Genomic DNA, 13,523 nt, shown 5'->3' on the forward strand with positions numbered 1-13,523 from the left:
GCCGACCAAGGAGAACCGTGGGCGAATCTCCTGTACCGTGCGTCGCAACGAGCCAAAGGTTCTTGTTTTCCTGACCTTTGCTATTGATCCTTGCTGATCCTTTGAAATGTCAGCCTCCGCAACCCTCAGCCACGCTTGCTTACACACTCGCAAAACACACACACACATTTACAGGAAATTTTGGGAAAATAGTGACAATATCCAAAATATTCCCAAAAACACATAAAAGACTACCTGGGATACCTTAAAACGTGAAATTCCGTCTTTGGGATGTGGAACACCACATGTGCTTAAGACTCGATCGATTACTGTTCGCTTTTTGACGTCACATGACCAACAGGTGAGCTACGATTGGTCGCTACCTAAGCCTTGATCTATTTTCAGATCACAGCCAGTAAAAACAGCTGTCCACTGAAAAGGCGAAAAAAAAGAAAGTTGCCTTCCAATTAATTTGCTCTTAATTTGAAAAGAACAACGCACTGTTTCTGTCATGGCATTACATAAGAGAGGAAATGAATTCTGAATGACTGCAAATGATATTCATATTCCATTGACGTTTTTTGGCCATATTACTGGATGCGATGTATTCTACCTTCCCCCCCGTGGACCAAACAAACACTGTGCAATTTTACTCCCGTCCAATGCATCAAAAGCATAAGTGGGAAAGTTTTGGCATTGAGTTTCTTGAGCTTTTGATTTTTTTTTCCCCCCCGTCTAAAGACCATAAAAATCAATCACACAGGCAGATTTTGATGGGTTACGCTGCACTTTGCTGGCGAAGAGTGCGGAGGAGTTGCGGAGGAGTGTGAAATAGATCGCTTCCTGGTACGGCGGCCGAGGAGGACGGCGGACCGGGGGGACTGTGCGTTGGAGGCGAAGGACAGAAAGGAGGTAAAGGTTCAGACGAGGGAAGCAAAGGATGGATTCGGCGCTCGGCCGGGCATTACTCTAAATACATAACTGGCAAAGGTTGGCCTCATTTATTGTCGCTAAGGGGCTCTCGGTCACACGGGTTCCGGGACTACTCTGTCCGGGTCCAGATTGGGCGATTCGGTTCTTGCCTCCGCTATCATTCATCCCCGATAGGAGACGTCCTTTCTCAAAGAGAAAGTGCAATTCCCTTGGAAATGCCACGCGAACGCTGAGAGATATTGTGGAGCCGAAAAGTCAAAGCTGGAAATCGATAGGGAGGACGCTTGCGCAATACCGAAGGAGCCCGAGCGTTTGCGCGGCTAACTATTGTATTCGCTGCTGCGGCGGTACACAAACCACAGGCGCCGCTGACCTGATAACAGGCGCTAAACATATTTGAGCAAAAGCTGCCATAAGCCGCCTTCGACATTAAGGCCCATGATTGCGGTCTTACCCTCTTTGGGGACTGTTGGCGGGCAAATTACTATTCACGCCGTATTACCGTTTCACTTAATTGGAATTTGTTTAGCACAATTTATAAGGGGGGAAAGAGGGAATAAACAGATTTATTGGTGGACGGGACTCTGCCAAGTAAAGGTTATGCATAATTTAAGGCGGATTAGTTGGATGGAGAGGTGAAGAAAGCTAAAGGCTTTTTTATATTCCCGTGGGCGTCGACCGCTTAGACGTCAGTGCGGCAGTGGGTTGCGTAGTTTACCTTTATGCGTTTTGAAAACGTGTTGCGGTTTCAATTCCGGTCGGCAGGTGTAACAATGAGTTTCTTCTGCTTTTCATGGCCAATTACAGAAACTTGGAAATTTCTTTGTTTTTACTAACATTTTTGCTGGAAAAACTCCTACTGGGAATTTTCAATCAAGTGTTGGCCGACATTTGTGTATCTTTGTAGTGGCCTGAGTTGCAATGTTAAAAATGGACTAGGGCTGGAGGAAAAAGAAGAAAAAAAAAATGACCAGGTCGGGTAAGTCACCTTCACAAATAGAATGACTAAAAATAACTGCTTGGACCTCTGCTGGGATCGTGTTTGCGTCAGTTTTCTCTATACTCCTTTATTGCAGTCGTACACAGTTTAGCAATGGCAGCAATGGAAAATGTCATGTTCAATTAACAAACCAGAGAAAACCAATATTCGATCCAAGCTAACCCCAAATGTACTTCCAGTGAAAAAAAAAAAAAAAAATATATATATATATATATGTATATATATGTATATATGTATATGTATATATATATATATATATATATATATATATATATATATATATATATATATATATATGCAAAGACCATCTTGACATGTGACTCCATTGCTTGTCTCAGTCTAGAGGCTGAATCACTGATGCTTTTTATATACTTCAAAACGCTTACTAATTTAGTTGTTTGTAAGTTTTCATTAAAGACACTATTTGCATCTGGATTTTTCCCAAAATAAAGGTTGGAACTTCTCAAAAAGCAGCAGAGCTTTATCATCCCAGAATAGAACCACTTCCCACAATCTATTGTTGCTCAAATTTTACCCAGCAGGGGGCAGTGAAGCAAAAAAATGTGCCCATTCGGCCCATCAAGAAGAAGAAAAAGAACAGGAAGTTACTGACATTGTAGTAGCTAACAGGCCGCTAGGTTTACATAGGCTAATTTTGCTGCCTTCTAATACGTCATATGTATAGAATATAATAATTTATGAGTTATTTTATGCACTCACTTCAACTCAAGTTCAACATTGGTAGATTATTTACAAAAATTGGCGGAGTTTCGATACGTGTAATATGTTAAAATAAAGCATCAGCGTAAGTCGTATAAAGAAGCCTTTTAATTTGTAATGCAAAGACACGGGCAATCAAAAAACTCACGAGTTCATCCATCATCGGCGAATCAGACAGCAAACTAATGACATTACTTTTTGTTTGGGGCCTGCGGGGGCCGAGGAATGATGTAGTGAGGAGTCCGATGTTCTACTTTAATCTTAAGTATGTCAATGTGTCATTTGTGATCATCTTCAAAATGAGTCACCTTCATTACCGCTGCACGCATCATGACATCGCTGTCACACCACGCCGTTGACACCGAATCAACTTTTTCCAAGTCTTCAGACTTACTAAAGAAGGATGGAGAAAAATCTAAAACGATATTGAGCGCATCTTACTTTGTTTTTTGTTTTTAGCTGTTTTTTTTAGCTGTTTTTCCGTGTCGGTTACGAAAAATAGCATTTTGTTGCTTGGAACCCCCGCACGCACCAAGCCATCAGTGTGTGCAACTTTAACGCCTCCCGGGAACGTGGCCAAGAACGTAGTTAATGTTCAAGCTTTGAAAATTTGTGTCTGCTTTGCAGCCAAAGTGAATTTATGCATGCTGACTTAGTTTGCGATTTTGGACGGAAGCGTTTTTTCATTTGGGAAATTCCTACGGAACTGCAACCTGTTCTCGACAATGAATTCCTAACCGGACACTTCGTTGTGTACACCCGACCCCAAGTATCGAAATCAGGGGTGTCAAACTCATTTTTATCGTGGGCCACATTGTCGTACAAGTTTCTGTCATTTTCAGGTTCATGGTTTTAAAATGGTTTCAAAATCGCTTCAAGGTTTCAATGGTTTCAAAGACGCCGGTTAAAAAGTGTTGAAAAGAGATAAAATATTGTTCTCGTTTACCCCCAAATTTTGAAAAATTGAAGACGACTTGCAAGTTTGGTACTTTAGCCAAAATTTCAAATCAGCATTTGGCAGGCCACATAAAATGATGCGGCGGGCCGAATCTGGCCCCCGAGCCTTTACTTTGACACCGATGATCTTACTCACAAATTTGAGTGCTCAGGAGCCAGCCTTTTCATTTGTGTCGATTTTCTCTCACCAAGGCACACGTGACATGGTCATAGTCAAAATGTCCTCTACCGGGGACATTAGGACTTCGTAGGGTCGTGTTAAGAGTCAACATATACAGAACAAAAATAAATGTCCTCTATGGGGTGGATTTAATTTGTTCCGTCTTCAATTTGGTGCAGGTTGGGAAAAAACTGTTGATTCGAAGGCCAATACCCTCATTTCAATGTTACTTTTAACAGTAAAATACGTGGCGATGATGTCGCCGGTAGCTGTGTAAGCTACATGTCAAGAGTGCACCACTCGGCGCTGATGCGCTAGCATTTCTGCGCTGGTGTTAAATGATCGCATTTCCCGCATGTGCTTGTTCACGCTGACATTTCCTCCTCTGGCTCAGTGAGCCTGTGGGCTCTCCTTCACGGGTGTGTGTGTCCTTGGTTTTTGTCACAATGTGGGGACCAAATCGGGGTTAGGTTAAGGTTAAGGTTAGTGATGTATTATATCAGTGGCTCTCACATGGGGTACTTGAAAGAACTTAGGGGGTACTCAAGATTTTAAATAAAACAATCAAACACGCAAAAATCCTTTCAAAGTAATTGTTGAAAGTAATTGCTTCAGGAAAATATAAGTTCAGAAAACAAATTTCCCCCATACTAGAATGGTTCAACCCAACTTGTCAGGTTCCACCACTCGTTACCTGTCCAATGAATTATTCTTCATCTACTATGATCCCAAAATAGGTCTCTTTTAGTTGAATTTTATATATATATAATTTTTTTAAACAGATCTGACTATTTATTGAGAAGTTTTTAGTGGAAAATATTTTTAAAAAATAAGTTATTTCTTTTTTATAACAGACTTCTTCTATAATGCAAAGGAAGACACTTTAGATTGATTTTTTTTTTTTGTGGACACTGATGGCATGTTATTTTTTCCTAAAACCCAAAATGTTTTGCACTGGTTAAGGGGCAAAAAAATATTTTTACAGGGGGTACATCGCTGAAAAAAGGTTGAGAACCGTCGCATTATATTATGAGATGTCCCCGCTACGACAAAAAAAAAGTGTGTGTGTGTGTGTGTGTGTCAACAAATCAGGGGTTAGCGTTGTCGCTCAGCTGTGTGGAAATGTCAGAGAACATCTGCAACGGAACGATATCAGCAATACCTGATGGTCACCGCGCACACACACACGTGCGGAAAATAAACTCCCGCCTGAAGCAATGTCATGCCACACAAACTGCCGCTTACACACCACCGCTGCGCATAAAATAAATAAATAAAAGAAGACGCGGGGGAAACGGGCGCGTTGAATAAGTTAGCCGTACTTAAAGATGCTTTATAACAAGCCAAGGTTGTTCTAGTCGTCACAAGAAGCGTAGAGCGCGACGGGACTTTTTATCGGTGGAGTTGTGTTTCTGGGCTTTGTCGCAGCTGTGAAATGAAGTTAGCGCCTGGCTCGTTGAGTGTGAAGAAGGAAGCGTGAGGAACAACTTGCCGAGTGTCGCTGACGACTTTGCCTTGTCCTTGCCAAACAATCGCAGGCGGAAACTTTGGACAGTATGATAAATCGCTGCTGGAGGAAAATCTCCCCGATCTGCGTTCGTTCGATTTTCTCAGAAAATTGTTTATTTTCTACAAATAAGCAACGTGGGAAACGCTGATCGATTCAATCGATAAGATACTGTATGAATCTTGTATAATATTCCCCTTTTGATTGACTGAGATCATCAGAGTGAATGATATCATATGAATGAATAAAAATTCCAAAAATGCAGATAAAGTGTAAATGCATTTAAATCCAGGTTAGAATGTATAGGTTAGAATGTATAATGTATATGTATAATAATGTTATTTGTCGAATCCTACATCCCCTAGATTGGTGGAAAAAAAAAAAAAAAATATATATATATATATATATATATATATATATATATTTTAGTATATATATATATATATATATATATATATATATATATATATATATATTATATATATATATATATATATTAGTATATATATTATATATATATATATATTAGTATATATATATTATATATATATATATATATATTAGTATATATATATATATATATATATATATATGTGTGTGTGTGTGTGTGTGTGTGTGTGTGTGTAAATTTAATTTTAGTTTGTATTAAATTATGAATTATTCATGACTCTTTGTAAAGCAATTAAAATAACCGGTTTAATATATTTTTAAAAATGGAATAATAAGGTTATTTGTCAAATTGACCCATGTAAGCCACGTCATCATCAAAGAGCTTGATTATTTATTTAATTGAAAAACAGCAACTTTAAATGTGTTGTTTTTTCAATACTCTGCAAAACATAGCTAGTAATCATACAAAAAAAATCAAGTTTTTCATTGAATGAAAAAAATTCAGCTCATTTTTATACTTTAACAAATTATCTGGCGGGCCGGATTATACACATTCGCGGCCCAGGATCGGCCCGCGGCCCTTATGTTTGCCACCACTGATTTAGAGTTACGATATGTTTGTTGTTCATGTTTTGTTTTTAATTCAGCTCATTTTTATACTTTACCAAATCATCTGGTGGGCCGAATTCTACCCACTCGCAATCCCAAACCAGCCCGTGACCCGTATGTTTGACACCACTGATTTCAAGTTACAATATGTTTGTTGTTCATGTTTTTGGTTTTAAATTGCCAAGGGTTAAGCTATGCATACTTGGGGTGTGGGATACAAATTTCACCTCCAAAAAAAGTTTGGTAACCATTAGTTCAAAGGGGAATTTTACAATAAATAACCATGTTGACAATTATTGTTTGTTTTTTTCCATTTGGATTAACGGTTGCTATGGACGGAGTCCTCATGTCCCTCAATGGGAACAAATCTAAGGTGAAAAAAAAAAAAAAAACAGTGATCAAAGTTCAGGAAGAATAAAGACGACATCCATCACTTAGCATCAGTGCACCCTGCCCAATCACAGGCTAAAAAAAGTCCAAGCAAGATTTTGGATTCTCCATACGGTTTGTTGATGTTTATCACTTGCTCAAGCGCAACCGAGTGAAAATAAATTGGCAATTTTCGAACAATAAAAGGGGAATGATCGGAGGGAGCAGTCGCCTCTTTTGTGTGCTTCTGCTTGCATGCACCACTGGGACATTTTACTCTTCCAGTAGGATGAAGAGCCCAAGGAGGAAAATCTTGGCAGATTCATCGCACTTCAGGTGAAATGAAGACACAGTGAATTGGCTTAAAAGGTTATTTGACTCGTCTGAGCTTGAGCAACATGGCGACGCATTAGCGAAGAGGAGGGTGTGCGGGAGTGAATTGATGAAGAGCGGGAAGAAAAACACACACACACACACACACACACACACACACACACACACGGAGGCTTATTTGTATGCGCCAGCTCCAATTTACAAGCAGCTCATCGCAGGAGGGGAATGATGAATAATGTTGATTTGATGCTGCTGCTCGGCGCTAAGCAATATGAGTGGCAGAAAATGCAACCTTGAAGCAATCTGATGCATGGCTTCAATAAACATACACATGCAAATATAGCCTTGCAGTCATTTCAACGCTCTTTCATGCATATAAAGGTGTTGCGGAAACGGTGCATTATTTAAATGGACATGAAGGAAAATATAGCGCTTAATCTGGCCAGTTTTTTTTCGCTGCATTCTCAGCCGTCATGAAGATCAAATTTGACTAGAGGACATGTTCGACCAAACTGGATGGACTGTTTGTTGGTTGGTCACAAAGGGACTGGTGTTGAGCCCATACAATAATTAAAAAAAGAAAGAAAACAAACAGAATACGACCTGAACGACTTTAGTTTTCAAATATGATTTGAATGAATAAATCGTTTGCACATACTTGAGATGTTTTTAAGTAGTTTTAATCAGTCCAGGCAATCAATCCTAAGTTATTTATTTGAGTGTTGAGGTAAAGGAGGATTGTAAAATTTCTGTCATAATGAAGTAAGACCCTATTGAAAACATGTCTTGTAAAACACACATTCGGCATTTTGCCAAATTTCAAAATTTAGCTCATTTTCAAGTCCTCGACTTTTTAAATGACAAATCAGTCAAATTATTTTGATTTATTGTCCATCCATCTTTCCGAAATTTAACTCTTTCATGCTATGGACGAGAAATCTTTGGAAATACTTAAGTTGTGTGCCAATGATGAGAATTTTTGATAAAAAAAAAATAATATTCATCATCTTCATAGCTGTTCTAGAAATTGACAACTTGGACAACTCCTGGAGTTTAGATAAAAAAAAAAAGTTCAAAGGAGCTGCAAGGCTCAAATCATGAGAAAAAAGTTGTGCCTTATGGTCCAAAAAATACAATACCTATATTCAAAATGTGATTCCTAAAGAATGGAATAAAGTAGAAACATACTTTTTGAAATGATTGAAAAGTAGAATATATTCATTTGTATGGTACCAGGCAAGTTTGCGTATAGTGCTCGATATTCTGTCTGCCTTGAAAAATGAGTGAAAGAGTTCATAAATTAAACACGGGTGGCACAACACTGTTCTAAATCTAAAAAAAAATCTAAATCTAAATCTAAAAAAAGCTTTGCTTGGTTCTTGGCCCCCAAAAAATTTACCATTGAAAAAAAATCTCAAAATCCGCTGCCTTAAGACAGCAGCTAAATTCAGCCTATGCCCACAGTCATAACTCAAAACAGCTGTATCCCAAATCAATAAATCACAGCACCAGCGTATGTGATTTGAAACAAAGAGTAGCCGACCCGCAAGATGTTGCTCACCTGTTTAGGTCACGACCAATCTGTCCCCTTTGTAATTATCAAAACGCTTCATCTTGGAGTGGCTGTGCACATTCATCACGCGAGATCTGATCTGTCGTGGAGCCGGCCCGTTCAATCACCCCCCCCCCCCCCCCCCCCCTTGCGCGCGGCCCATCTTTCACCGTCTTGGCATGGGATTAGACAGAATTTATTAGGCCAAGATGCTGGCTGTTGACACGAGTGTGATCGACCATTTGGTGGGGAGATAAATGCCCCACGGAGGCTCTTAATAACCTTCTCGCTGCAGATGAAACATTCTTTTATGCACCTAGCATGCGTGCGCGCTCGGAAAACTGCTTGAAAGTGGACGGATGTGTCTTTTTTTTTTTGGTCCAAACTATCTCCTGGGATGTTAGTTGAAGCAACAAGATGTCAACAAATTTGTTTGTACGCAATAAACTAACTTAAGCTAACTGTTGTAAATTAGCTCCTAGCGCATATCTGCTAGTCGCAAATATTCAATTGAAATTAATTGAATTTCTGCTGCTAGATGCGGAAAAATGACAACTGTTCAAGGTGTCCCTAGTGAGCAGATTTATAGATATGAAGCAAAGATGTCTTCTGCGTGTTTACGAGGGCGCCACGGCAAAAGAATCCGCCATGCTAGGCGTGTTCCATTTTAATTTATTCAGATGTTCACCGTCGCCCGCGAATCGAGTTTTTTATTAGCGAAGCCAGACAAAATGTCCTTTCGCTCCCTTGAATGATTTTTCTCAATTTTTTGTTCTATTACTGCGTGAACACTGAAGAGACTTAAACAAATTCAACATTACATTCACAACACATCAGCACATATCCAGGATTTGACATTTTTCACAGACACAGTGAGACACTCGACAAAAAGCTCCGTGTCATTTCAATTTCCGATTCAAACCATGCAGCTCATTCAGAACGGCTCGGCAACTAGAATCCATATCCAGGATTTCTAACTTTCCCGAAATTTCACAACATTCGAACAATCAGTAATATTCAGTTCATTTCCTAGTAAACTATATAATGAGAAAAGTAAGGCTGCGAAAATCCCAATCAGGATATCGATATCAGGATTGTATCGGTACCAAAAAGTTAGTATCGATTGATTACTTCTATTTAGTTATGTTTTCTCGTGCTAATTGTAGAACTTTAATACTATTATAGTATTGCCATGAACGCCATGTTATTAAAAGGACAAAGTACAAAAGCACCTAAAAGTGCTTGGTTTGGCGATACTGGTACCAGTATTTACTTGGTATCCACCAAAATCTCAAGGATCGCTCAGCTGTAATATTTCCGACATAATTACCAAACTTGGAACTATTACGCATGATGAATTATCTTTTCCCGCCACGTTTCCGGACTTCAACATTCCACATCATTTCAGTTCATCTTCAAATCTTCAGCATTCACAGGCAATTTCATTTTGTCATTACACGTATGCGTAGCCATGGCAACCCCCCTGGCTTCTGCTAGCCGTCCAGAGTCGAGCCAAAAGGAAAAAAAAAAAGTGAGTGAGAACACATAAGTGCCCCCCCCCCACCCACCACGGCGCTGAACGGATCGATCACTTTTTTTTTTCCAAAAGATTCAAACTGCTCTTCCGTGTCCGTGTGCCAGAGCGAATCACTCATCACATGCTAGTTTTTGTCAGCACCTTTTAAGTTCCCTACACAGACAATCAGCATGCACCAGGAAGGCTACTTACTCCCGGCTTTATTTTAGATGTGCCAATACTGCTTCGATCGCTTTCCAAATCTCCGCGGGGCAGGGGAGAGAATGATATTTAGTATGATATGAATTTCAAGTCGCCTCATGATATTGCATCGTAAGAATTTTCTGTACTATAAGGCCCACCGGATTAGAAGACACGCCTTCAATGAATGGCCTATTTTAAAACGGTTTTCCTGCATTGAGCTCATTGCATTATAAGACGCATAGAACAGAAGCTACAGAAGTGGATGCAGTTGCGTTATGCGTCCACTAGATGGAGCTACGCTAAAGGGGACGTCAACAAAACAGATAAATCGGTCAAACCTTTATTAGACAATCAGAAATCATTAATAAAAACTGTTTTCCTGCATAAAGCTCACCGCATTATAAGATGCATAGAACAGAAGCTACAGAAGTGGATGCATTTGTGTTATGCGTCCACTAGATGGAGCTATGCTAAAGGGAACATCAACAAAACAGATTAGTTGGTCAAACCTTTATTAGACAATCAGAAATCATTAATAAAAACTGTTTTCCTGCATAAAGCTCCCCGCATTATAAGATGCATAGAACAGAAGCTACAGAAGTGGATGCATTTGCGTTATGCGTCCACTAGATGCAGCTACGCTAAAGGGGACGTCAACAAAACAGATAAATCGGTCAAACCTTTATTATTAATAGTTTGAAAGAATGTAATTCAGTTAATTATTAAACCTTCATTTCAATGAAAAACCTGAACCCGCAGTGTTGACTTTTATAACAGTAATAAAAATAATAATTAATACAATTCTCGTCAAATACGTTCTTTAGGGCCCGAGCAACTACCGCTGGCGAGAGCCTTCCAGATAATTATTATTATTATTATTATTATTATTCGTACGAATGAATCACATTTTTTAGGGTTTAAACATGCATAAAAAGTCATCAACATTTGCACACTCTTGCCTGCTGTAAAATTTGATATTTTGGTGTTTTCATTTATAAAATCCCAAAAAATGGATTTTTAGCACCACCTAGAGTCAAGAAATTCTACTGGGTCCAGGCCCTTTTCATCTAGTTTATCATTTATTATCGCTATTTTATGGAGGGCAGCTGACACCATTGACAAGTGCTTATCTAATATTAAGCACTGTAGTGATAAATGTGACCATTGGATGGCAGTGTTTTCATAAATACAACACATGTATTACATGGTTGTAATTCTACGTAAGGAATGGAAATCAAACTTTTATATGATTCCACAAATATTTCCTCTTACTAGACAGTTCTCGTGTATAAAATCATTCCACCTCAGGCATTGAGATTTTATTCCTAGAGTAAGCAGAAATTGCATATTTACGCATGATTTAAAAAAAAAAAAACAAGAGCGAGCATCGACACCCCCCCCCCCCCCCCCCAGCGTCACCCCATTTACAGTGGTATGTGTATTTGAAAATATTTCCCCCGCATCATTTTTCCATCATGTTCGACCCCCCCCCCCCGCTTTTCTCTCCATGCTAATCTTTACATCCAGCTATCGCTGGGTTTTTCTTCATCTGTTTCCCCCCCCCCGCCCCTCTAATCCTTGGCTCCATCTTCTCCGCAGCTGGCATCGTTCGGAAAAAGCAGTGGTGCGAGATGGTGCCGTGTTTGGAGGATGAAGGCTGCGACCTGTTAGTCAATAAATCCGGCTGGACTTGTACGCAGCCCGGAGGCCGAGTCAAGACCACCACGGTGAGTTCAGGCCGTCCCGTTTTCTGGTCTACGGTAAAACAGGACTGGCCTCGGAATTAAATTCTGCCCTCTGGCCCTTTTTTGTCCAAACATGGCGGCAAAAAATGATCCTTGCTAAAGTCACGTTTGAAATGCGGCAACTCATCTTTTATTTGATCATTATTCCTTTTTAATGAAAAACAGTCTAAATCTTACATATTGTCCCTTTAAAGGAAAACTCCACTTAGTTGGTCATCTTCAGCAGTTAATATTTTGTTAATAATTTGTTCGTTTAGTACAGTGCTTCTCAGTTAGATTTCACAAAGCCCCCCCCATAGGAAAAACAGAACATTTTATGCCCCTCCCACTTGCCACGCCAACCATAAATAAGATTATTATCGATAAAAATTGTATACCTAAAACTATCCTTTTTCCAACGTAAAAGCAATATTAAAAAAAACAAACTTTCGGCAACTGTTGACAATTTTTTTTATAGCATTTATACAGGTCAAAGGTTTGGCTAAACCAGGGGTGTCAAACATACAGGGCACTGAGAAAAACTGGTTTAGAATCCGCCATTTTAGACACGCTTCTAACACTTGGAAATATTTGAAAATATATATGAATAAGCATGTCTGGGCTCTTCAAAATATAAAACTACGTCTTTGGGATCGAATGTTAGTTTAATTTTTTTGCATACAATTAACTCATTCAATGCCAGGAACATATTTTCACGTTTTTTAAGAGTCCGGACCTTAAATCCCAGATACTTAATTATTAAATCGATACTTAAGTACAGTAAGGTCATTCATTTCCAAATACTTAAGTATTAAATTGATACTTAAGTACAGTAAGGTCATTAATTTCCAAATACTTAAGTACTAAATTGATACTTAAGTATCTGGGGTTGAATATCTGGATTCTTAAAAAAAAAAACGTCAAAATACGTCACTGGCATTGAATGAGTTTATACTTTTAAAAGTTTTTTTCAGTTGCTGTCAACTGAAAATGACATCACTTGGGCTAAAAGCGCAGCTTGATCAGTTTAGTTTATAAACGTCACATGACCAACAGGTGAGCCGTGATTGGTCGTCACGGCCAAGTACAAAGATGTGTTTTTAAATGTATTAATTGTACATTGTATTGATTGCAACGTTATCAAGTTAACTACAGACAAAATATGAACTTTGATCACTCCCTTCTAAAATCGCAAAACAATTGGACTATCCTTTTAAGCAAGTTGCATATTTTTCTCGAAGAAAAACATGCCGGCAGCCGCAAATCTTGTCCAACAAAAATAAATATTTTGGTTTGTCATAATTTGAGCCCATTTGGTTTGTCGCTATGTAGCTTTGCTTACTAAATGCTCCAATTATCTTCATCTAGGTCTCATTTGGTGCCGTGAAGACAGCACATGTAATTTTCCCGCAGAGTTGAAATCGTGCGGCTACCTGCTGTGGCTGAAATGATTTAGATTGAACAATGATTGTTTGTGCGATGACGCAGGATCGCCGTTTGGAATAATGACAAAAAGTGAATGGCGGCAGTAATGCGTGGCTTCTAGTTGTGCACAGCAGGGTATCGCGCA

General features: G+C 39.1%; 1 protein-coding gene across 2 annotated transcripts in view; it reads left to right on the forward strand.

Moving 5' to 3' along the window:
* tafa5a (TAFA chemokine like family member 5a) overlaps positions 1-13,523 on the forward strand; it is a 146,866-nt gene that overhangs the window by 116,768 nt on the left and 16,575 nt on the right. For both annotated transcript variants that reach the window (XM_088406282.1, XM_088406283.1), the window contains exon 3: positions 11,829-11,956. In XM_088406282.1, coding sequence (XP_088262408.1) covers positions 11,829-11,956 — 128 coding nt within the window. The remainder of the gene's footprint in view (positions 1-11,828; positions 11,957-13,523) is intronic.

The sequence above is a fragment of the Hippichthys cyanospilos genome, chromosome 22 (assembly GCF_059441005.1).
Source record: "Hippichthys cyanospilos isolate Australia breed blue-spotted pipefish chromosome 22, RoL_Hcya_1.0, whole genome shotgun sequence".
NCBI classification, from domain to species: domain Eukaryota; kingdom Metazoa; phylum Chordata; class Actinopteri; order Syngnathiformes; family Syngnathidae; genus Hippichthys; species Hippichthys cyanospilos.